The following is a 21941-nucleotide window of genomic DNA, read 5'->3' on the forward strand; positions in this document are numbered from 1 at the left end:
ACAGCTCGAGTTGACCGGGCTGACAATTCTGGTGCTCTCCCTCCAAAGGACCTGTCAGCAGTGTCCTTTTGGAAGACGAAACATATACTCTTAAATAATTTAATTTCAGAAAGATCTCAGCAGTAGAGCTCCTATAAATCTTTTTTTTTTTCTCTGAGCCAGCACCAGTAGGGGATAATATCCTCTGCACATGAGGGAAAATATTAACATGGCCGCAGTATAAGCCTCTGTGTTCCCCCTCTGTGGCAAAACTTCTAATATGTCCACTCCCCTTAGTGAGGATTGTTCGCTCTACCTGTGCGCCTGACAGGAAAAAACAAAATGGCCGCAACTGAATTTTTTCAGTTATCTTGCAGTCCCTTATACCTACAGCGCGGATACTATGCCTCTGTTAGCCCCATCCTGCGCGCCCACAGGAAGCCATCCAAAACAGTTACCTCAGCAGCTCTTTGCTCCAGCGAGCCTTCCACCTGTCTGTTGTCGCGATCTGCCCTCCCCCCGCTGGATGCGCTGTGACCACCCCTCCTGAGCCTTACGTCTGGCTGCCTGCGCAGCCCTGCCGCCGGGTCTCCGGCTGCGTCAGCGGTGACCTCCAGTGGCTCTCTGCTTAAACCAACGCTGCTCGCGGGGAGGTCAACACCTGCGCCTGCTAGGGGGATTTGGCCGCTTGCTGCCCGTTATGCCTGCCCCCTGCCCAGTTACTCACTGCTCTGACTCCTTGCAGATCTTCTGAGGGAGATGCTGATCCCTTCCACCAGGTTCTTTGTTTCACTTATACTGATAAGTATAGTTGCAGAAGCCTTCACCCTCCTTTTAGTTAGGTTGTATCGGCCCACTGAAATAATTAGAAGAAAAAACCTCTTATGGAGCAAGAGCTCCTGTCCTGTGCTGCTTCCTCCAAGCACAATTTTTCAAACTGGAGGGATGGGGGTGCTACCTCCGGTCTGCATCCTTCACACCCCAGCTGTCTAGATCTCCAGTGTCCACTACTGGATGACAGAGAGAAAAACTCAAACGCACATTGCCTCTGCAATCACTTGTCAGATTGCTGCTGATTGGAAGCAGCCTGATCCCCCTTCTCTTCACTCAGTTTTCAACCATATTTTGGTATACATACTGTATGGAATACATGACCAGTATTATTCTTCTAAATCATTCAATAAAGTCTGGGGTTCTTGGCTCGCCTCACAAAATGCCCCTTCTCCATTTGAAATAAGTTAATTTACTTTCCTCCCCCCTCCTTTTTTTTATTTAATTGTTACTGTGTTAAGTTTGGTGTTCTTCCACCTAGATCACTTTCCTATTGTTTCTGTATATGCTTCCTTCTCTCTCTTCTCACTATGGTCTGCCTCACAGTCACTACTCTATACTCCTATCTCCTTTTCTCCTCACCCCTTTAATAATAATAATAAAACAGCCACTTTGTGACATACTGCATTTTGATAGGCCTTGACGTTACACTGTTTTTGATGCTTTTTAGTGACTGTTTGTATATCATTGCCTCCTTTTGTTGTGACCATCTCAATAAACTTTGTTTAAAAGAAAGGGAAAATAGTAATTGATGAGTATTCACGGGTTCAGTACGTGTTTCTATGCATATGAGCCGTGGATGTCCCTTAATTAAATCAATATTCAGGTTTGTCACTCATTATTAATCAAACTTGATAATTAAGGGATCTTGGTTTCTAATACCCATTTCACACTGCCTGAGGCGGGTTGCACTCGGGAACGCAAAGGCTGCGACCCGCCTCGGGCGCCTTTCACACCGCAGTCAGCGGTGACGGTGCTTGGAGATCACATGATCTCCAAGCACCGCCCGTACATAGAGAGTGAACGGGAAACAAGTCGCATCAACCCAGCTCTCGTTGACACCGCACAGTGAGACGGGTTGAACATGAGTTCAACCCTTCTCAAGAGCATGGTTGAAATACCGGGTCACTCGACCAGGTATTTCAACCCTGGCGCCCTTTCAAACCGGACATGAACACGGGTTATGCGCGTTCATGTGCCAAAAACCCATATTCAGAGGTGCTGGTGTGAAAGGGGTATAAGTGTTTGTCTGAAAAGATCACCAGTGCCCAGAAACATGTGGAATATTTCCTATTCTTACTATCGCAGCTATATACGTTGACTTGTCACAGCTTCAAATCTACTAATTTTTTACAAATGTAACCAAATAAGGTCACTACCTGATCTGCATGCCCTAAGCCAAATTCTGCACATATTGACAGAGCCATGATCATGGCACACAAAAATAGTAGGCACCATGATGTTGTATGTAAACATTTGCATCCATGGTTTACGTCATGGTGTAGTTATGTCTGTCTCACATTTATTTGGTTACCAGAGAGCAGCGAGAAAAAGAAGAAATTGAGAAATACCGTATGGAGCGGCCCAAAATCCAACAGCAATTCTCTGATTTAAAGGTAGGACTTCCATTTTAAGTTGTACTTGTTGTAATCAATGTTTATTAGTTTGAAACATTTGAGTATTTACAATTTTGACAGGAAACCCTTTATGCGTACACCATTTTACAATATGTGTAGTAACTGTATTCTGGTTATAAGTTACTCTGTTGTTACCGGTAAATAGGATGCCATACTTTTACTGGTATTTGGGCTACCATCTTTTTTTTCTGTTTTTTCTTCCACTTTAGAGGAAATTAGCAGAAGTGACAGAGGAAGAGTGGTTGAGCATCCCAGAGGTCGGCGATGCTCGTAATAAACGCCAGCGAAACCCTCGCCACGAAAAGTTGACCCCAGTCCCCGATAGCTTCTTTGCAAAACATTTACAGACTGGAGAGAGCCACACATCTGTTGATCCCCGGCAGACAGTAAGTGTGAGCAGAGTCGCTCATCTTTGTACTAATGTAGTTACATATAGAAATTAGTTAAACTTAACTGTAGTTTTGGTGCACCTCCACCTACTACTTTGACCATTCACACCTTTATAGGTGGTCAATATATCATTCTGATGTGGATTGCCCTATGTCACCAACGTTAATGATTTTCTCTGTTATGAAGTCCTGTGCTCGTTGACTGTTTCACCCAATCCCCCAATATACATTAGTTTCTTGTTTTTAGCAATTTGGGGGTTTGAACACGCCTTTCCCTGGAGGACTGAACACCCCATACCCAGGAGGAATGACCCCGGGACTGATGACACCTGGATCTGGAGATCTAGACATGAGGAAGATTGGACAGGCCAGAAACACACTGATGGACATGAGGTTGAGCCAGGTGAGTTTCAAGAAATGGGGCAGGAAATGGTAATGCTTATCTGGATTAATATTTGTAGGGTTCGGTTTCTCTTACAGTTATAAGTTGATAATGTACAAACAAATAGATAAATAAATTTTCAAGTGCGCTATCAACAGCAGCAGGTGTAGAGAAGGTCAATTCTCTAAGTAGAAGCAAAAAGATAAAATTGTATATACACCAGCGCTGGCTGTTTTATGAAGAAAACAAACAGAACGGTTTATTCAATATAAATTATAATACATTTATTAAATAACACACAATAAAACCGTGTGTGTGTGTGTATATATATATATATCTCTCAGTAAAAACAATAAAACTAAAATCCACACTGTCTCTATATTAGAGTTGTATTGCCACAATTGGATGGATAGGCTAACTAGGACTTGAAATTACATGTTCCTGTATTAAGGATAGATGATACACCGGATTATGAATATTAGAACAACGTCCCATGTGTTTTGGGTAGGATGTAGTAGGCTCAGGCTCATCGCGTTTCTTGAGGAAGCTGGTTATACCAGAGAAACACGTTGAGCCTGAGCCTTACTATGCTGCACACTGCCATTTGCCACTTGGATTCATATTATATGCTGACATCAATTGGACCTTTCTACCTGTTCGAGATTTTCTAGCATTTGGCCTATTGGACCCCCGCTGATCAAGAGGAATCTTTCCTGAGCAAAGGAATAAGGGGACTGCATCATATACCATTGGCCTACCGGTAACATCATACCCAATACACATTGGGACAGATGTATTAACCTGGAAAAGGCATAAGGAAGTGATAAACCAGTGATATGTGCAAGGTGATAAAGGCACCAGCCAATCAGCTCCAATATGTAAATTAACAGTTAGGATCTGATTGGCTGGTGCCTTTATCACCTTGCACATATCACTGGTTTATCACTTCCTTATGCCTTCTCCAGGTTAATACATCTGCCCCATTGTTCTAATATTCATCATCCGGTATATCATCTAACCCTAATACAGGAACATTTAATTTCAAGTCCTAGTCAGCCTATCCATCTAATTGTGGCAATACAACTATATTAATATAGAGACAGTGTGGATTTAAATTTTATTCTTTGCAGCAGGTTGCTATATTGGGGAGGGGGGGGAGGAGTGCCTCAGGTAAGGGGACATTGAGTTACAGGTTTACCTACTTGCTGTATGGTAATACATGGTGTAGATTGGATAATTTGTACGCTTGTGTTGAGGAAGATTAGTCATTCCGAAACACATCGTACTTTTAGCTTGGTATTTGTCGGACAGCATGGTGCAGATGTAGTATGTTGGCAATTGCACGAGTCAGTTTTCTTAAGAATCTACTTTTCTACAATAATATTGTGTAAAAAGAAGCCCTTACTTTAGAGATGAACTTTGCAAGTCTGTTGAATTGTTATCGGTTTTCACGCGATCATTACTATTCTCTTTTTCATGCATAATGTGGAAAAATTCTTCTACTACTTTTGTCTTTTAGGTGTCTGACTCTGTGAGTGGACAGACAGTGGTTGATCCAAAAGGTTACCTAACAGATCTGAATTCCATGATCCCAACGCACGGAGGAGACATCAAGTAAGTGTCCTGTTTTGCCATGAGCAGGATTTGTCAGATATCCTTTCTCCTGTGTGGATCATTCCTCACTTTATAGATTGTCAAAATGTTGATTTATTTTTCCTTCCACTGTTTCACCAGTGACATTAAGAAAGCTCGTCTGCTGCTGAAATCTGTGCGGGAAACTAACCCTCACCACCCACCGGCCTGGATTGCCTCCGCTCGTCTGGAAGAGGTAACAGGCAAGCTGCAAGTAGCTCGGAACCTCATTATGAAAGGTACAGAGATGTGTCCCAAGGTGAGTTCACATTATTTACTCCTTTCAGAATGTTCATATCCATCTGGTTTCACTGTTTTCATATTCCTTTCTTATGGTCATTTCTTCCATCAGAGTGAAGATGTGTGGCTAGAAGCAGCTCGTCTACAGCCGGGAGACACTGCGAAGGCTGTAGTGGCTCAAGCCATTTGCCACCTCCCACAGTCTGTCCGTATCTATATCCGAGCTGCAGAGTTGGAGACTGATCTCAGAGCCAAAAAACGTGTCTTGCGGAAAGGTATGAATCCTGCTGCTGACTTACAGTACTCATAGATTTAGTTTACAGTGTAATGCCAAATCTGTAAAAACTGCTATTACTTTTGCTATTCAGCCCTGGAGCATGTTCCGAATTCTGTACGTTTGTGGAAGGCCGCTGTAGAGCTAGAGGAACCAGAGGATGCTCGGATCATGTTGAGTCGAGCAGTGGAGTGCTGTCCCACCAGCGTGGAGGTATGTTTGTCAGGCTGTGAGGACAATGACTTTCTGCTTCATGGTTTAGAATAATTTATTCTTTGAGTGGTTGTATAAATAAAGTCTAATATCTTCTCACAACTTACATGTGCCAAGAACTTGAACTGTACAGAGATGATGAAATAGAGCACCATCTAGGTATGCAAAAAATGTCAGGTTGCAGGCAACCTTGAAAAAGCAACATCCAGGTCTTATGGCCACTTAGAAAAAACTGATGGTCCGTAGGCAGACAGTGTATTGGAGTGGCGGTGGGGGGGCTGCTTAAAATGCCAGGCTCCACACACCACTATTTATACTGCAATTTCCAGTGTTCTCCATTGGATGAAGGAGAAAATAGATTTGCAGACGTTGTTCTTGATTTATGCAGAAAACAGTTTGTTTTGCACAAACAAAAAAGCTTCTCATAGTTATTTATTTATTTTTTACCATTTTTCATTATCAATTTATTATTCACTTTTCCAAAATAATAGGATTTCTCTTTCATCCACTAGGAGACCCTGGAACTCTCAGACAGCTGGGGTGTGAAGTATGCAGACCGGAGGTAGCACAATCTAAATAAAAAAAATGTATGCACAGTTGGCTCCTCCCTCTTCACGCCCCCTAATCCCTCAGTTTGAAAAATTGTGCTGGAGGTGCAGCACAGGAAAGGAGCTCCTGCTCCACTAAAGAATACATTTTTATCTTAATAACTGATTTGGGCCGAGCCAACCTATCTGAAAGGAGGGTGAAGGCTCCAAAGTGTAGGAGAGACAAAGATCCCATTTGAAGGGATCTGCATCTCTCTCAGGAGATCGGAAAGCAGCAGGATCAGAGTGAGTACTAACATGCAGCAGTTAAGGGTTGGGTAGCGGGCAGCAGAGCGACCGTCCCTCCCTGCATCTGATGTTCATTCCCCGCAGCAGGCGCACAGAACTAGTGTAAGAGTTGTGTCAGTGAAAGTAGCTGGAAGTCGCTGGGGTCGCTGCTGGGAGAGTGGAGGCGCAGGAGGAGAGACGCTGCTGGGGCTGTTGGATGGTCCGGCTGTGGCGGGACTGGAGACTCCGTAGCGGCGGTGAGATCACACAGGAAAAGCTCAGAGCCACTGATCAGGTTTCCCTGGGGCGTGTGGGAGGCAGTGAGTGGAGTGGGAAGAGTCTCCGCGCTGGCAGATGGTGTGATCATAAAAATTTAGTTGCAGCATTTTGTTTTTATTGTTAGGCACGCAGCTTGAGCGGGCTTTTCTCTCTCAGGGGGAGGGTATATGTAGAGTCCAGTCACAGAAGGGAAAATAGTGATAAGAGTATATATCTGGCAGTAGATAAGGGCTGAGGCTCTCTACTGATATTACTGGCGCTGTAAGTAAGGAGCTCTGCTGCCGAGTTCTCTCTGAATACAACTTATCTAAAACTATATGTTTCTCTAACGTCCTAGTGGATGCTGGGAACTCCGTAAGGACCATGGGGAATAGCGGGCTCCGAAGGAGGCTGGGCACTCTAGAAAGATCTTAGACTACCTGGTGTGCACTGGCCCCTCCCACTATGACCCTCCTCCAAGCCTCAGTTAGATTTCGTGCCCGGCCGAGGTTGGATGCACACTAGGGGCTCTCCTGAGCTCTTAGAAAGTTATAGTCTTAGAATTTGTTATTTTCAGTGAGACCTGCTGGCAACAGGCTCACTGCAGCGAGGGACTAAGGGGAGAAGAAGCGAACTCGCCTGCTTGCAGCCGGATTGGGCTTCTTAGGCTACTGGACACCATTAGCTCCAGAGGGATCGACCGCAGGCCCAGCCTTGATGTTCGGTCCCGGAGCCGCACCGCCGTCCCCCTTACAGAGCCAGAAGCAAGAAGATGGTCCGGAAAATCGGCGGCATGAAGACTCTGTCTTCACCAAGGTAGCGCACAGCACTGCAGCTGTGCGCCATTGCTCCTCTCACACACTTCACACTCCGGTCACTGAGGGTGCAGGGCGCTGGGGGGGGCGCCCTGAGGCAGCAATAAAAACACCTTGGCTGGCTAAAATACCTCAATATATGGCCCCAGGGGCTATATATGAGGTAAATACCCCTGCCAGAATTCCATAAAAAACGGGAGAATAGGCCGCGAAAAAGGGGCGGAGCCTATCTCCTCAGCACACTGGCGCCATTTTTCCCTCACAGCTCGGCTGGAGGGAAGCTCCCTGGCTCTTCCCTGCACAGTAAGAGGGAAAAGAGAGGGGGGGCATTAAAATTGGCACTGTATACAGTATATTATATAAAAGCTATTAGGGACATAACTCAGTTAGTCCCTGTATATATATAGCGCTCTGGTGTGTGCTGGCATACTCTTACTCTGTCCCCCCAAAGGGCTTTTGTGGGTCCTGTCCTCGTTTAGAGCATTCCCTGTGTGTCTGCGGTGTGTCGGTACGGCTGTGTCGACATGTTGAATGAGGAGGCTTATATGGTGACAGAACAGAGGCCGATATATGTGATGTCGCCCCCTGTGGGGCCGACACCAGAGTGGATGGATAGGTGAAAGGTATTAACCGACAGTGTCAACTCCTTACATAAAAGGGTGGATGACGTAACAGCTGTGGGACAGCCGGCTTCGCAGCCCGCGCCTGCCCAGGCGTCTCAAAGGCCATCAGGGGCTCAAAAACGCCCGCTCTCTCAGATGGCAGACACAGATGTCGACACGGAGTCTGACTCCAGTGTCGACAAGGTGGAGACATATACACAATCCACTAGGAACATCCGTGACGTGATCCCGGCAATAAAAAATGTGTTATACATTTCTGACTTTAACCCAAGCACCTCTAAAAATGGGTTTTAGGTTTGGGGAGAAAAAACAGGCAGTGTTTTGTTCCCCCATCAGATGAATAAATGAAGTGTGTGAAAGCGTGGGTTCCCCCGTTAAGAAACTGGTAATTTATAAAAAGTTACTGATGGCGTACCCTTTCCCGCCAGGTGGATAAGTTACGCTGGGAGATATCCCCTAGGGTGGATAAGGCGCTCACACGTTTGTCAAAAAAGGTGGCACTGCCGTCTTAGGATACGGCCACTTTAATAGGTACCTGTTGATAAAAAACAGGAGGTTATCCTGAAGTCTGTATTTACACACTCAGGTACTAGACTGAGACCTGCAGATAGTGCTGCTGCAGCGTGGTCGGTGACCCTGTCAAACAGGGATACTAGTTGGCAAACATAAAAACATATTAAAGACGTCGTCTTATATATGGGGGATGCACAGAGGGATATTTTGCCGGCTGGCATCCAAAATAAATGTAATGTCCATTCTGTCAGGAGGGTATTAGAGACCTGTCACTGGACAGGTGATGCTGACTTAAAAAGCGCATAGAGAGCCTTATAAGGGTGAGGAATTATTTGGGGATGGTCTCTGGGACCTCGTATCCACAGCAACTGCTGGGAAGAAATAATTTTACCTCAGGTTTCCTCACAGACAAAGGTACAGTCCTCTCGGCTTCAGAAAAGCAAGCGGGTCAAATGGCGCTTCCTTTCTGTACAGAGACAAGGGTAGAGGGAAAAAAGCTGCACCAGTCAGCCTGTTCCCAGAATCAAGATTCTTCCCCCGCCTCCTGTGAGGCCACACCATGACGCGGGTGCTCCACAGGTGTAGCCAGGTACGGTGGGGGGCCGTCTCAAAAATTTCAGCAATTAGTGGGCTCGCTCACAGGTGGATCCCTGTTTCTTTCAAGTAGTATTTCAGGGGTACAAGCTGGAATTCGAGATGTCTCCCCCCAGCCGTTTCCTAAAATATGCCTTGCTGACAACTCCCTCAGGCAGGGAGGCTGTGCTAGAGGCAATTAATAAGCGGTATTCCCAGCAGGTAATACTCAAGGTGCCCCTACTTCAACAAGGACGGGGTTACTATTCCACACGGGTTGGGGTACCGAAACCGCATGGTTCGGTGTGACCCATTTTATATTTAAAATCCTTGAACACAAAAATTCAAGTTCAAGATGGAATCGCTCAGGGCGGTTATTCCAAGCCTGGACGAGGGGGATTACATGGTATCCTGGGACATCAAGGATGCTTACCTGCATGTCCCCATTTACCATCCTCGCCAGGAGTACCTCAGATTTGTGGTACAGGATTACCATTACCAAGTCCAGACACTGCCGTTGGACTGTACATGGCACCGAGGGTGTTTTATCAAGGTAATGGCCGAAATGTTGATACTCCTTCAAAAAAAGGGAGTTGTAATTATCCCGTACTTGGACAATCTCGTTATAAGGGCGAAGTCCAAGGAGCAGTTGGTAGTCGGGGTAGCACTATTTTGGAAAGTGCTACAACAGCATGGTTGGATTCTAAACAGTCCAAAGTCACAGCTGGTTCCTATGACACGTCTACTGTTCCTGGGGATGGTTCTGGACATAAACCAGAAATAGTGTTTCTCCCGGAGGAGAAAGCCAAGGAGTTGTCATCTCTAGTCAGAGACCTCCTGAAGCCAAAATAGGTAGCGGTGCATCATTGCACGCGAGTCCTGGGAAAAATGGTAGCTTCCTACGAAGCAATCCCATTAGGCAGGTTCCATACAAGAACTTTTCAGAGGGACCTGTTGGACAAGTGGTCCGGATCGCATCTTCCGATGCATAGGCTGATAACCCTGTCTCCAAGGACCAGGGTATCTCTACTGTGGTGGCTGCAGAGTGCCCATCTTCAAGAGGGCCGCAGGTTCGGCATACAGGACTAGGTCCTAGTGACCATGGATTCCAGGGAGGCAGTCACACAGGGAAGAAATTTCCAGGGACTTTGGTCAAGTCAGGTTATTTCCCTACACATAAATATTCTGGACCTGAGGGCCATTTACAATGTCCTGAGGCCGGCAAGGCCTCTGCTTCAAAACCAGCCGGTACTGATCCAATCAGACAACATCACGGCAGTCGCCCATGTAAACCAACAGGGCGGCACAAGAAGCAGGATGGCGATGGCAGAAGCCACAAGGATTCTCCGATAGGCGGAAAATCATGTGTTAGCACTGTCAGCAGTGTTCATTCCCGGAGTGGACAACTGGGATGCAGATCTTCTCAACAGACACGACCTCCACCCGGGAGAATGGGGACTTCCTCCAGAAGTCTTCCAATAGGATTGTACACCATTGGGAAAGGCCACAGGTGGACATGATGGCGTCCCGCCTCAACAAAAAGCTATAAAAGATATTGCACCGGGTCAAGGGACCCTCAGGCGATAGCTATGGACGCTCTGGTAACACCGTGGGTGTACCAGTCGGTTTATATGTTCTCCCCTCTGCCTCTCATACCAAAGGTACTGAGAATAATAAGAAGGCGAGGAGTAAGAACGATACTCGTGGATGGCCAAGAAGAGCTTGGTACCCAGAACTTCAAGAATTTATATCAGAGGACCCATGGCCTCTGCCACTCAGACAGGACCTGCGGCAGCAGGGGCCCTGTCTGTTCCAAGACTTACCGCAGCTGCGTTTGTCGGCATGGCGGTTGAATGCCGGATCCTGAAGGAAAAGGGCATTCCGGAGGAAGTCATTCCTACGCTTACTAAAGCCAGGAAAGAGGTTACAGCAACTCATTATCACCGCATATGGCGAAAATATGTTGCATGGTGTGAGGCCGAAAAGGCCCCAACAGAGGAATTTCAACTAGGTCGATTTCTGCATTTCCTGCAAGCAGGAGTGACTATGGGCCTTAAATTGGGTTCCATTAAGGTACAGATCTCGGCTCTATCGATTTTCTTTCAAAAAGAACTAGCTTCAGTACTTGAAGTTCAGACATTTATAAAAGGAGTGCTGCAGAGTCAGCCCCCGTTTGTGCCTCCTGTGGCACCTTGGGATCTCAACGTGGTGTTGAGTTTCTTAAAATCACATTGGTTTGAACCACTAAAAACCGTGGATCTGAAATATCTCACGTGGAAGTTGGTTATGTTATTGGCCTTGGCTTCTGCCAGGCGAGTATCAAAGTTGGCGGCTTTGTCTTGTAAAAGCCCTTATTTGATTTTCCATATGGATAGGGCAGAATTGAGGACTCGTCCCCAGTTTCTCCCAAAGGTGGTGTCAGCGTTTCACCTGAACCAGCCTATTGTGGTGCCTAGGCTACTAGGGACTTGGAGGACTCCAAGTTGCTAGACGTTGTCAGGGCACTGAAAATATATGTTTCCAGAACGGCTAGAGTCAGAAAATCTGACTCGCTGTTTATCCTATATGCACCTAACAAGCTGGGTGCTCCTGCTTCTAAGCAGACTATTGCTCGTTGGATTTGTAGTACAATTCAGCTTGCACATACTGTGGCAGGCCTGCCACAGCCAAAATCTGTCAATGCCCATTCCACAAGGAAGGTGGGCTCATCTTGGGCGGCTGCCCGAGAGGTCTCGGCTTTACAACTTTGCCGAGCAGCTACTTGGTCAGGGGCAAACACGTTTGCAAAAATTTTACAAATTTGATACCCTGGCTGAGGAGGACCTGGAGTTCTCTCATTCAGTGCTGCAGAGTCATCCGCACTCTCCCGCCCGTTTGGGAGCTTTGGTATAATCCCCATGGTCCTTACGGAGTTCCCAGCATCCACTAGGACGTTAGAGAAAATAAGAATTTTCTCTAACGTCCTAGTGGATGCTGGGAACTCAGCATCCACTACGGACTACGAGAAATAGAATTACCGGTGAGTAAATTCTTATTTTTTATCTTCCAAGGGACACTGCTGACAGGTCCTACGGAGGAGTAGCAACAGATTTACCAATACAGTCAACTCAAGCTGTATTATCAGTTAGTGGTGTGAGGGTTGGAAATGTCAGGCTGGTTATTTTTTATTTTATTTTTTATTTTTTACAATATAATTCCAGCTGTGTGACTCCCAAGTTCGTTTTGCTCCCTATATCCCTACGGTCTTTCTCTTCCTATTCTAATATGGTGAAAGCACTGCTGATTGGTGTGTGTGTGTTTTCACATGTCAAAAGCACCAACAAAGACCACAAAAACTTGCTATGTATGCTCAAAATGTGGTAAAAATAGCACTAATGTTAGCAGCTCTGAGGTGGCGGGGTTTTACAAAACTATGGAGGAATTTCTAATTAGAATTAAACCGCCCGGACAAGCAGAAAAGAATGTGCGTAAAGCGGTAGAGAGACCCCTCCCTCAGTCAGAGGAGCAAATCATGGATGTCAGTCCTCCGGAAGAGGAAGCTGAAGTCAAGGGATTTGTTTCCCTTATTGGAGGAGGTAAAATTGGTCCTTAACTTCAAGGAAGAAGTAGTTAAGGAACCTGAGGTCTTTGATTTATTTGAGGCTCAGAAACCTCAAACAGCGGTTTTCCAATTCCTCAAAAGTCTCCAGGATCAAATGGGAGAAGCATGGGAGCAGCCTGATAAACGCTTCCAAATTCCCAAAAAGTTCACGGCTAATTATCCACTACCCAAGGGTTTCATGTACAAGTGGGAGGTTCCGCCGATTGTGGACGCCACCCTGGCTAGACTGTCAAAAAAGACAATCTTGCCGATACCAAACGTGACTACATCTAAAAAATGTCAGATTGTAAGTTAGATACAGCAGTGAAATCTATCTTTGTGGCTGCTGGAGCATCACACAGACCTATAATTATTAGTGCTTGGGTACTATGGACTGGTCAAATTGTTCAGGCTGTAGCGGAAGATAACAGCCAAGAGGAAATAGTTAGACTAGCGGAGCATATCCGTTAGTCGGACACATACATTTGTCAAGCCACAAAGGATGCTAGCAGAATAGCATCGCGCATCTTTGCTTCAGCTATATCGGCCAGAAGGATTCTGTGGCTCAGAGAATGGCAAGTGGATTCAGATTCCAAGAAGGCAGTGGAGGCGATCCCCTTTGTAGGGGAGACTTCATTTGGTCCAGAATTAGATAAGTGGATTTCATAAGCAACAGCGGGGAAATCTACTTTTCTGCCTACCACGTATCCTAGAACCACGCCACCAGTTAGAAGAAATTATTCTGGTCCGGTGTTAAATTCATTTAGGTTTCAGTCCTTTCGAGCTAGAGGAAGAGGTTTTGGCGGTCAAGCTCATGGAAGCATTCCCAGACCACATCCAGAAAACAGGACCCTAAACCTGCTAGCAAGACCGTGGCATGACGGTCTCCCAGCTCACCTTGGGTCTCCTATAGTGGGTGCACGGTTGGAAAGGTTTCGGGACACCTGGGCCGAAACCTCATCAGAAGTCTGGATCAACAATATTATCTCCCAGGGATACAAAGTAGATTTTCTAAGCCGCCCTTACAGTCGGTTCTTTACAACAGTCCTTCCTCACTGTCCTCAGAAAGCGAGGGCATTAGAGACGGCGATTCAAAAGTTACTTCAGAAGGAAGTAATTATGCCGGTCCCAACTTAGAGGAATGGGATTTTATTCAAATCTTTTTGTAGTGCCAAAACCAGATGGGTCCATCAGGCCAATCCTCAATTTAAAAGTTTTAAATCAATTCTTGAAAGTTTACAGATTCAAAATGGAGTCAATACAGTCAGTTATTGCGGGACTGGAACATGAAGAGTTTATGGTGTTCATGGACATAAAGGATGCGTATCTTCATGTCCCAATTTGGACCCCACACCAAGCCTATTTTCAGTTTGCAGTGGGCAAGAATCACTACCAGTTCAGAGCTCTACCATTCGGCCTATCATCAGCCCCGAGAATCTTCACAAAGATCATTGCGGTCATGGTTGCGAATTTGAGATCGTTAGGGGTAACAATAATCCCATATCTGGACGACCTTCTGATCAAAACTCTGTCTCAAGACTAGTTGATTCGGGATGCGCAGATCACTCATCAGTTTTGATTCGACACGGCTGGATCGTGAATTTAAAAAAATCCAACCTACAACCAACGCAGAGGATTCAATTCCTGTATCTCATTTTAGATACAATACATCTGAAGGTGTAACTCCCATAAGACAAGATTCGAGACATCAAGGAAATGGTACGTCAGATTCTACAGAACCAGACGGTCTCTCTGCATCTTTGTGTAAAGCTTCTTGGAAGGATGGTAGCATCCTTCGAAGCGATCCAATACGGCAGGCTTCATTCCAGACCCTTTTCAGCTGAATCTGCTTGCTCGGGGGGCAGGCATGCATTGGCTTCTCCACCGAAGGATTCGCTTGTCGTCCCAGGCCAGGACCTTGTTAATTTGGTAGTCGGTCCACAAGAATCTAGCGGTGGGAAAGAGATTTGGAATCTGGGACTGGAAGAGTCTGGCAACAGATGCCAGTCTCAGAGGATGGGGAGCAGTACTGGAAAACAGTCCGTTTCAGGGAAGATGGTCACCGCAGTCTTCCAATAAATATTGTGGAACTAAGGGCCATTTACAATGCACTTCTTCTGGCAGAAGACCTAGTGATGGCTCAAAACATGAGAGTGCAGTCGGACAATGTGACGGCAACGGCCTACATAAACCATCAGGGAGGAACAAGAAGCCACAAGGATCCTGTCTTGGACAGAAAAGCGCAACATAATCCTGTCAGCAGTCTTCATTCCAGGAGTGGACAATTGGGAAGCAGACTATCTCAGTCGCCAAGATATGCATCCGGGGGAGTCTTGTCTACACCCACAGGTTTTTGAGGCAGTACGATGGTGCAGTCTACCGCAAATAGACCTAATGGCCTCTCGAAACAACCATCAGCTACCGAGGTATGTGACCAGGACGCGGGATCCAGCAGCAGAAGCATTGGATGCGCTGGCGTTTCCCCTGGTACAGAGAGTGTTAAAGAAGGTGAAAAAGGAAAGAGCGTGGGCGATTTTAATAGCACCAGACTAGCCTGGCAGAAGTTGGTACTCGGACCTGAGTGGACTCCTGGCGGAAGATCCTTGGAGGCTGCCTCAGACGGAGGACCTTTTGTCACAAGGCCCATTCCTTCATCCAGACCTGAACCGTCTACGTTTGACAGCATGGTTCTTGAGACCAGGATTATAAGAGACTGGTATTCCGAAATCTGCTATCCCCACCATGTTAGCTGCAAGGAAGCCAGTCACTGCGGCACATATGGAAGAAGTACATAGACTGATGACAGTCTAAGGGTTGGAATTCTAGAGAGTTCCGCCTCCATAGACTTTTGGGGTTTCTCCAAGCTGGTTTGGATGGTGGTTTGAGGTTGGGGTCCTTGAAGGTACAAGTGTCGGCTTTCTCTATTCTTTTCCAACAACGTTTGGCTTTCTTACAGGAGGTCCAGACATTTTTACAAGGTGTGTTGAGGATACAACCACCCTTTCGTCCTCCCACGGCCCCGTGGGGTCTAAATTTAGTGCTTGCATTTTTTAAATCGGCAGTTTTCGAGCCTTTGGAGAAGGCAGATCTGAAATACATATTCTGAAAAGTTACCCTGCTCCTAGCTTTGGCATCAGCGAGATGGGTCTCGGAGTTAGGGGCTTGTCGTGTAAAAGTATTTTCCTCGTTTTTCATGAGGACAGAGCGGAGCTCCGTACAAAAGCGGAGTTCCTCCCTAAGGTGGTTACGGGTTTCCACATTAACCAGCCCATTGTGGTCCCCTCCTTCCAAGGATTTGCGGAGGGGGACTTGTCCTTGGATGTGGTCAGAGCCTTAAGGATTTATGTACAGGCTACTGCCTTTATTAGAAAGTCTGACTCTGTTTGTTCTGTATGATGGGCCCAAAAAGGGTTGGCCGACTTCAAAACAGACCCTAGCCAGATGGATACGAATTACCATCAAACAGGCTTATATCTCTAGTGGTGAGAGAGTTCCATTTTGGGTAGGAGCTCATACCACCAGATCAGTGGGTGCTTCATGGGCTGCGGCTAGAGGAGCCTCCACTACCCATCTTTGCAGAGCTGCAATGTGATCATCAGCACACACGTTCACTTGATTCTACAAGTTTGATACGTTTGCATCTAGGCATACCAGGTTTGGACGTTTGGTTCTACCTGCTTCGGACAGCACTCCCACCCGTGGGAGTATCTTTGGGACGTCCCCAGCTTTCTGAGAGTTCCGGTGTCCCCTAGTGGATGAAAGAGAAATGAGGGTTTTGGTACTTCCCGATTAAATCCTTTTCTCTGAATCCACTCTGGGACACTGGACGCCCGCCTCGGTGCTGTGATCCTGCGTGTTCTTGTTAAACTTAGTTCAAAAGGTATTGATTATTATGTTAATGGTTCTTGGTTGCTGTTTGACTTGTTGGTACGGTTGGTTCCTTGCCATAAGGCTTTAGTTTTCATGTTCCCTCTTTCCATAACATTTCTCTTTCATCCACTAGGGGACACTGGAGTCCTATACAGTAGGGGTGTGAAGCCTTGAACCGGAGGTGTGGCACAATCTTAAATTAGCATTGTCTGCACAGCCGGGTCCTCCCCCTTCACATCCCTCATCCCTCAGTTTGAAAAATTGTGCTGGAGGCACAACAGCGTGGAGCACTGAGCTCCTGACAGAAAAATCTAAAAGGGGCTGCGTAACCCTAATAAAAGGGGGACAAAGCTGCCTGATAGCAGAGAGACAAAGATCCCTATTGAAGGGACCTGCATCTCTCCACAGGAGATCCTCAAAGAACAACTAATAGTGAGTACTGGTACAGGCTTAGGCTAGGGTCTTCCAGTACTAAAAGGTTTTTTTATTTTTTTATTTATTTATGTAGAAAAAGAATCTCTCTAAACCCTCTAGTATAGCTTGCTATAAAAAATCCCCTTTATACATCAGGGAAGGGCAAGCGACGGTGAGCGGCGCGTGGGACCCTTAGTGCGGCGCGAAAATCAGTCTGTCTTCCCTGTAAGCAGGGGGGGACGGCAAGCGGCACTACACAGTATAGAGACCCACGGCCGGAGAGGAAGCACGGGCGCCGCTACGGCAGGCGGACCCTCACGCGTGCCAGCCGGCGGCTCCAGGGCGCGCTGCATGACTACAGAAACCCACGGGCGGCGGAGAAGAGCACAGGCGCTGCTAGGGGAGACGGACCCGTCGCGCGCACCAGCCGGCGGGTCCGGAGCGGGCTGTATAGCGGCCAGTAAGAAATAAACATAAATGTGAATAACAGTGCAGCAGGCCAGTTTTTTTATATGAACTTACGCAATGGGGGCCATGTTGCTTCGCTTTGGCGCCAGGCTGAGGTGAGGGATGGGTCCTCCCCCTCCAGTAGTGTACACAGGGGAAAGTTTAAGGATAAAGGAATTAACTCCCCCTGCTGCACGGCCTGGATAGTGCAGGCATTAAGATAGTAGAGAGAGAGTTAGACAACAGCTCCCTCTGCTGGTGAAATGTATATTTACAATGAGGATCTCCTGAAAAGTAACAAACTTTACAAATTATATTTTCAAGGGACGTCTCTTTTAAAGATCCCGGAGAAAATACACAGAAGCAAGCCAACTCTAACATCGTAGCTGATTTACAGTTGGGGTGTGAGGTTTGCGAGTCGGCTGGTGTTTTATTTTTATTTACTTTTGGCCTGTTCCTTTTATAAAAAAAGGGGACCATTAATTCCAGCCTGATCCAATACCTTCGCTTCCGTCATCTCCCAGTCTTTCTCTTCCTAGTTTAAAGGGTGAAAGCGCTGCGTAATACCCTGGTAAGGGGTTTAAAAAAAAAAAAAAGAAAAACAACATGTCTAAGGCTACCAAGACCTCAAAGACCTGCTATGTTTGTACGAAATGTAACAAGAAGAGCACGCGGGTTGGCAGCTCCGGGGTGTGCGACTCCTGCTTAGACAAGGACGCTCCACCTGGGAGCAGTGCTCTGGCTAAGGCATGGGAGGACAACCTTGCTAATAGAATCTCCAAGGAAATGGCAGAATCCCGCAAACAGCAATCGGAATGGGCTGCGGGATTCTCAAAGACAATGGAGGAATTTCTCATCAAGTTAACGCCGCCCGCACACGCTGAGACGACTGTGCGCAAAGCTGTTAAAAGAACTCTTCCTATTATACCAGAATCTGAGGAGGAAGAGGGTTTTCTTCTGGATACGGAAGAAGGTGAGTTAATTGAACCCAACCTAGACGCCGATTTTCCTGAAGAAGACTCGGCGATCTCGGGTCTGGATTCCTTAATTGACGCAGTAAAGGACATCCTAAGTTTTAAGGAAGAGGAAGTCCGGGAGCCAGAAGATTTCGATCTGTTTGAATCCCAGAAACCGCGTTCAGCAGCGTTCCCCATTCCTAAATCCCTCCAATCTCAGATGGAGGAGGCTTGGAAACAACAATTTCCGAAACGTTTTCAGGTAACTTACCCCCTACCTAAGGGTGTAATGGACAAGTGGGAGTCTCCACCGGTAGTGGATGCTTCACTAGGTAGATTGTCTTCTTTGACAATCTTGCCAATTCCTAACGTAACTACTTTAAAGGATGCGTCCGACAGAAAAGTTGACACGGCGTTAAAATCAATGTTTGTAGCAGCAGGTGCAGCGCAGAGACCTGCGATCGTCTGCTTGGGTCAACAAGGCCATGGGTGCATGGTCCGGCCGTATTGTACAAGCTATTGAGGAGGAAAATAGCTTAGAAGAGATTACACAGCTGGCGGAACACATTCGAGAATCTGCTTCATATTTGTGTCAAGCTTCTAAGGATATTAGCAGAATAGCATCGCGCATATCTGCATCGGCCATATCAGCTAGAAGGATTTTATGGCTCAGAGAATGGCAAGGTGACTCTGACACCAAGAAAGCGGTAGAATCCATTCCCTTTGGGGGTGACATGCTGTTCGGACCAGAATTGGACAAGTGGATTTCGCAGGCTACAGCGGGGAAGTCCACTTTTCTGCCTACTCCTTATACGAGAACCGCTCCACAGACTAGGAGAGGTTATTCGGGACCATCGTTTACTTCATTTAGATCACAGTCCTTTCGAGCCCGAGGTAGGGGGTTCGGGTGCACAAGCACGCGGGGGCAGAGGTAGAGGCCGCTCGCAAGCAGCAACCAGAAAGCAGGATAAACCTGCTGACAAGACCGTGGCATGACGGCCTCCCAGCTCACCTGGGGTCCCCCTTGGTGGGAGGCCGACTGGAAGGTTTTCAGGACATCTGGGCCAAAACCTCACCAGAGCTTTGGGTGAACAACTTAATCTCTCAGGGATACAAACTGGAATTTCAACAGAGGCCTCACAGTCAATTTTTTACAACAGGATTGCCTCAGTGCCCTCAAAAAGCAAGGGCACTACGGTCAGCAATTCAAAAATTACTACAAGCAGAGGTCATTATTCCGGTTCCCGCTTCTCAGAGAGGAACGGGGTTCTATTCCAATCTTTTTGTCGTGCCAAAACCAGACGGGACGGTCAGACCAATACTCAATTTAAAAGTTTTCAACCAGTTTTTAAGAGTCTACAGATTCAAGATGGAATCAATCCAATCAGTTATTGCAGGCTTAGAACCAAGCGAGTTCATGGTATCCATGGACATAAAGGATGCATATCTGCATATCCCAATCTGGTCTCCTCACCAGGCTTACTTACGGTTCGCACTGGTGGCGGAGCACTACCAATTCCGGGCCTTGGCGTTCGGTCTAGCGTCAGCCCCAAGAATTTTTACAAAGATCATGGCGATCATGGTGGCAGGACTGAGACTGTTGGGGGTCACGATTATACCTTATCTGGACGATTTACTGATCAAAGCTCCATCTCAGAATCGACTGCTCAAGGATGTTCAGACATCCCATCAATTTCTAATTCAACATGGATGGATTGTCAATTTCCAAAAGTCCAACCTCATACCGACTCAGCGGATTCAATTCCTCGGTCTCATCTTGGACACGGTCCTATTACGTGTGTTCCTACCAGAGAACAAGGTACAGGACCTACAGAGATTAGTGGCTCAGGTACTGAGGACGCAGACCGTTTCTCTGCACCTCTGTGTGCAACTTCTCGGGAAGATGGTGGCGTCGTTCGAAGCTCTCCAGTACGGCAGACTTCATTCCCGACCATTCCAAATGAACCTCATTGCTCAGGGAGCATGCTCGCACTGGCTTCTCCATCGGAGAATTCGACTTCAACCACAAGTACGGGTCTCCTTGATATGGTGGTCTTTACACAAGAACCTTACAGCCGGCAAGAAATGCGGCATCTGGGATTGGAAGATCTTGACGACGGACGCCAGTCTCAGAGGTTGGGGAGCCGCCCTAGACGACCATCGGTTTCAGGGACGGTGGACGCTACAGGAAAGCAAATTACCCATAAATATCCTCGAACTAAGAGCAGTCTACAATGCCCTTCTCTTAGCAGAAGACCTAGTCATGAATCAGAACATCAGGATTCAGTCAGACAATGTCACGACGACGGCTTACATAAACCGTCAAGGAGGAACAAAGAGCAGGATGGCGTTAAAGGAGGCCACAAAGATATTGTTGTGGGCAGAAAGAAGAGACATCATTCTCTCCGCAGTGTTCATTCCAGGTGTGGAGAACTGGGAAGCAGATTACCTCAGTCGCCAGGACATGCATCCGGGGGAGTGGTGCCTTCATCCACGGATTTTCAACATGATTGTGAGAAGATGGAGTCTACCTCAGGTGGACCTAATGGCGTCTCGACAACCATCAACTGCCCAGATATGTGTCAAGAACGCGAGACCCAGCAGCAGAAGGAGTGGACGCATTAACACTTCCATGGTGTTACAGAAGGGTTTACATATTTCCACCATTCCCACTCATACCCAGGGTTCTGAAAAGAGTAAAGCGGGAACGAGTGTGGGTTATTCTAATCGCACCAGATTGGCCCCGCAGGAGTTGGTACACCGACCTGCGAGGGTTACTTGCGGAAGATCCTTGGAGGTTACCTCAGAGAGAGGACCTGCTATCTCGGGGACCGTTCCTGCACCCCGACCTAAACAGGCTGCGTTTGACGGCGTGGTTATTGAAACCCGGATCTTAAGAAACAGAGGGATCCCACGAACGGCCATTCCTACAATGATTGCCGCTAGGAAGCCGGTCACAGCCAGGCACTACTACAGGATCTGGAGACGGTACATGGCTTGGTGTCAGGAACGGGGATGGAATTCATCAAACTACCATTTATCGCGACTTCTACTGTTCCTTCAGGCCGGTCTAGAGGGAGGACTCAGATTGGGCTCTTTGAAGGTTCAGATTTCGGCTCTCTCCATTCTTTTTCAACAGCGGCTAGCATCCTTGCCAGAGATTCAAACCTTTTTACAGGGGGTTCTGAGGATTCAACCTCCTTTTCGTCCTCCCGCGGCACCATGGGACTTAGGTTTGGTGTTAGAATATTTGAAGTCACCGATTTTTGAGCCGTTGACAAGTACAGACCTGAAATATCTTTCTTGGAAGGTCACGTTATTACTTGCCTTGGCTTCGGCTAGGCGGGTTTCCGAGTTGGGAGCCTTATCCTGTAAGAGTCCTTTCTTAGTTTTTCATGAGGATAGGGCGGAACTCCGTACAAGAGCAGACTTCCTTCCGAAGGTGGTGTCGGGGTTTCATGTAAACCAGCCAATAGTGGTCCCATCTTTCCAGGGTCTCA

At 46.9% G+C, this 21941-nt stretch overlaps 1 protein-coding gene across 1 annotated transcript in view; it reads left to right on the top strand.

Moving 5' to 3' along the window:
- PRPF6 (pre-mRNA processing factor 6) overlaps window positions 1-21941 on the top strand; it is a 76712-nt gene that overhangs the window by 8945 nt on the left and 45826 nt on the right. The window contains exons 4-10 of the mRNA XM_063959202.1: window positions 2348-2426; window positions 2657-2833; window positions 3084-3239; window positions 4738-4832; window positions 4953-5109; window positions 5203-5365; window positions 5459-5577. Coding sequence (XP_063815272.1) covers window positions 2348-2426; window positions 2657-2833; window positions 3084-3239; window positions 4738-4832; window positions 4953-5109; window positions 5203-5365; window positions 5459-5577 — 946 coding nt within the window. The remainder of the gene's footprint in view (window positions 1-2347; window positions 2427-2656; window positions 2834-3083; window positions 3240-4737; window positions 4833-4952; window positions 5110-5202; window positions 5366-5458; window positions 5578-21941) is intronic.

The sequence above is a fragment of the Pseudophryne corroboree genome, chromosome 3 (assembly GCF_028390025.1).
Source record: "Pseudophryne corroboree isolate aPseCor3 chromosome 3, aPseCor3.hap2, whole genome shotgun sequence".
NCBI lineage: Eukaryota > Metazoa > Chordata > Amphibia > Anura > Myobatrachidae > Pseudophryne > Pseudophryne corroboree.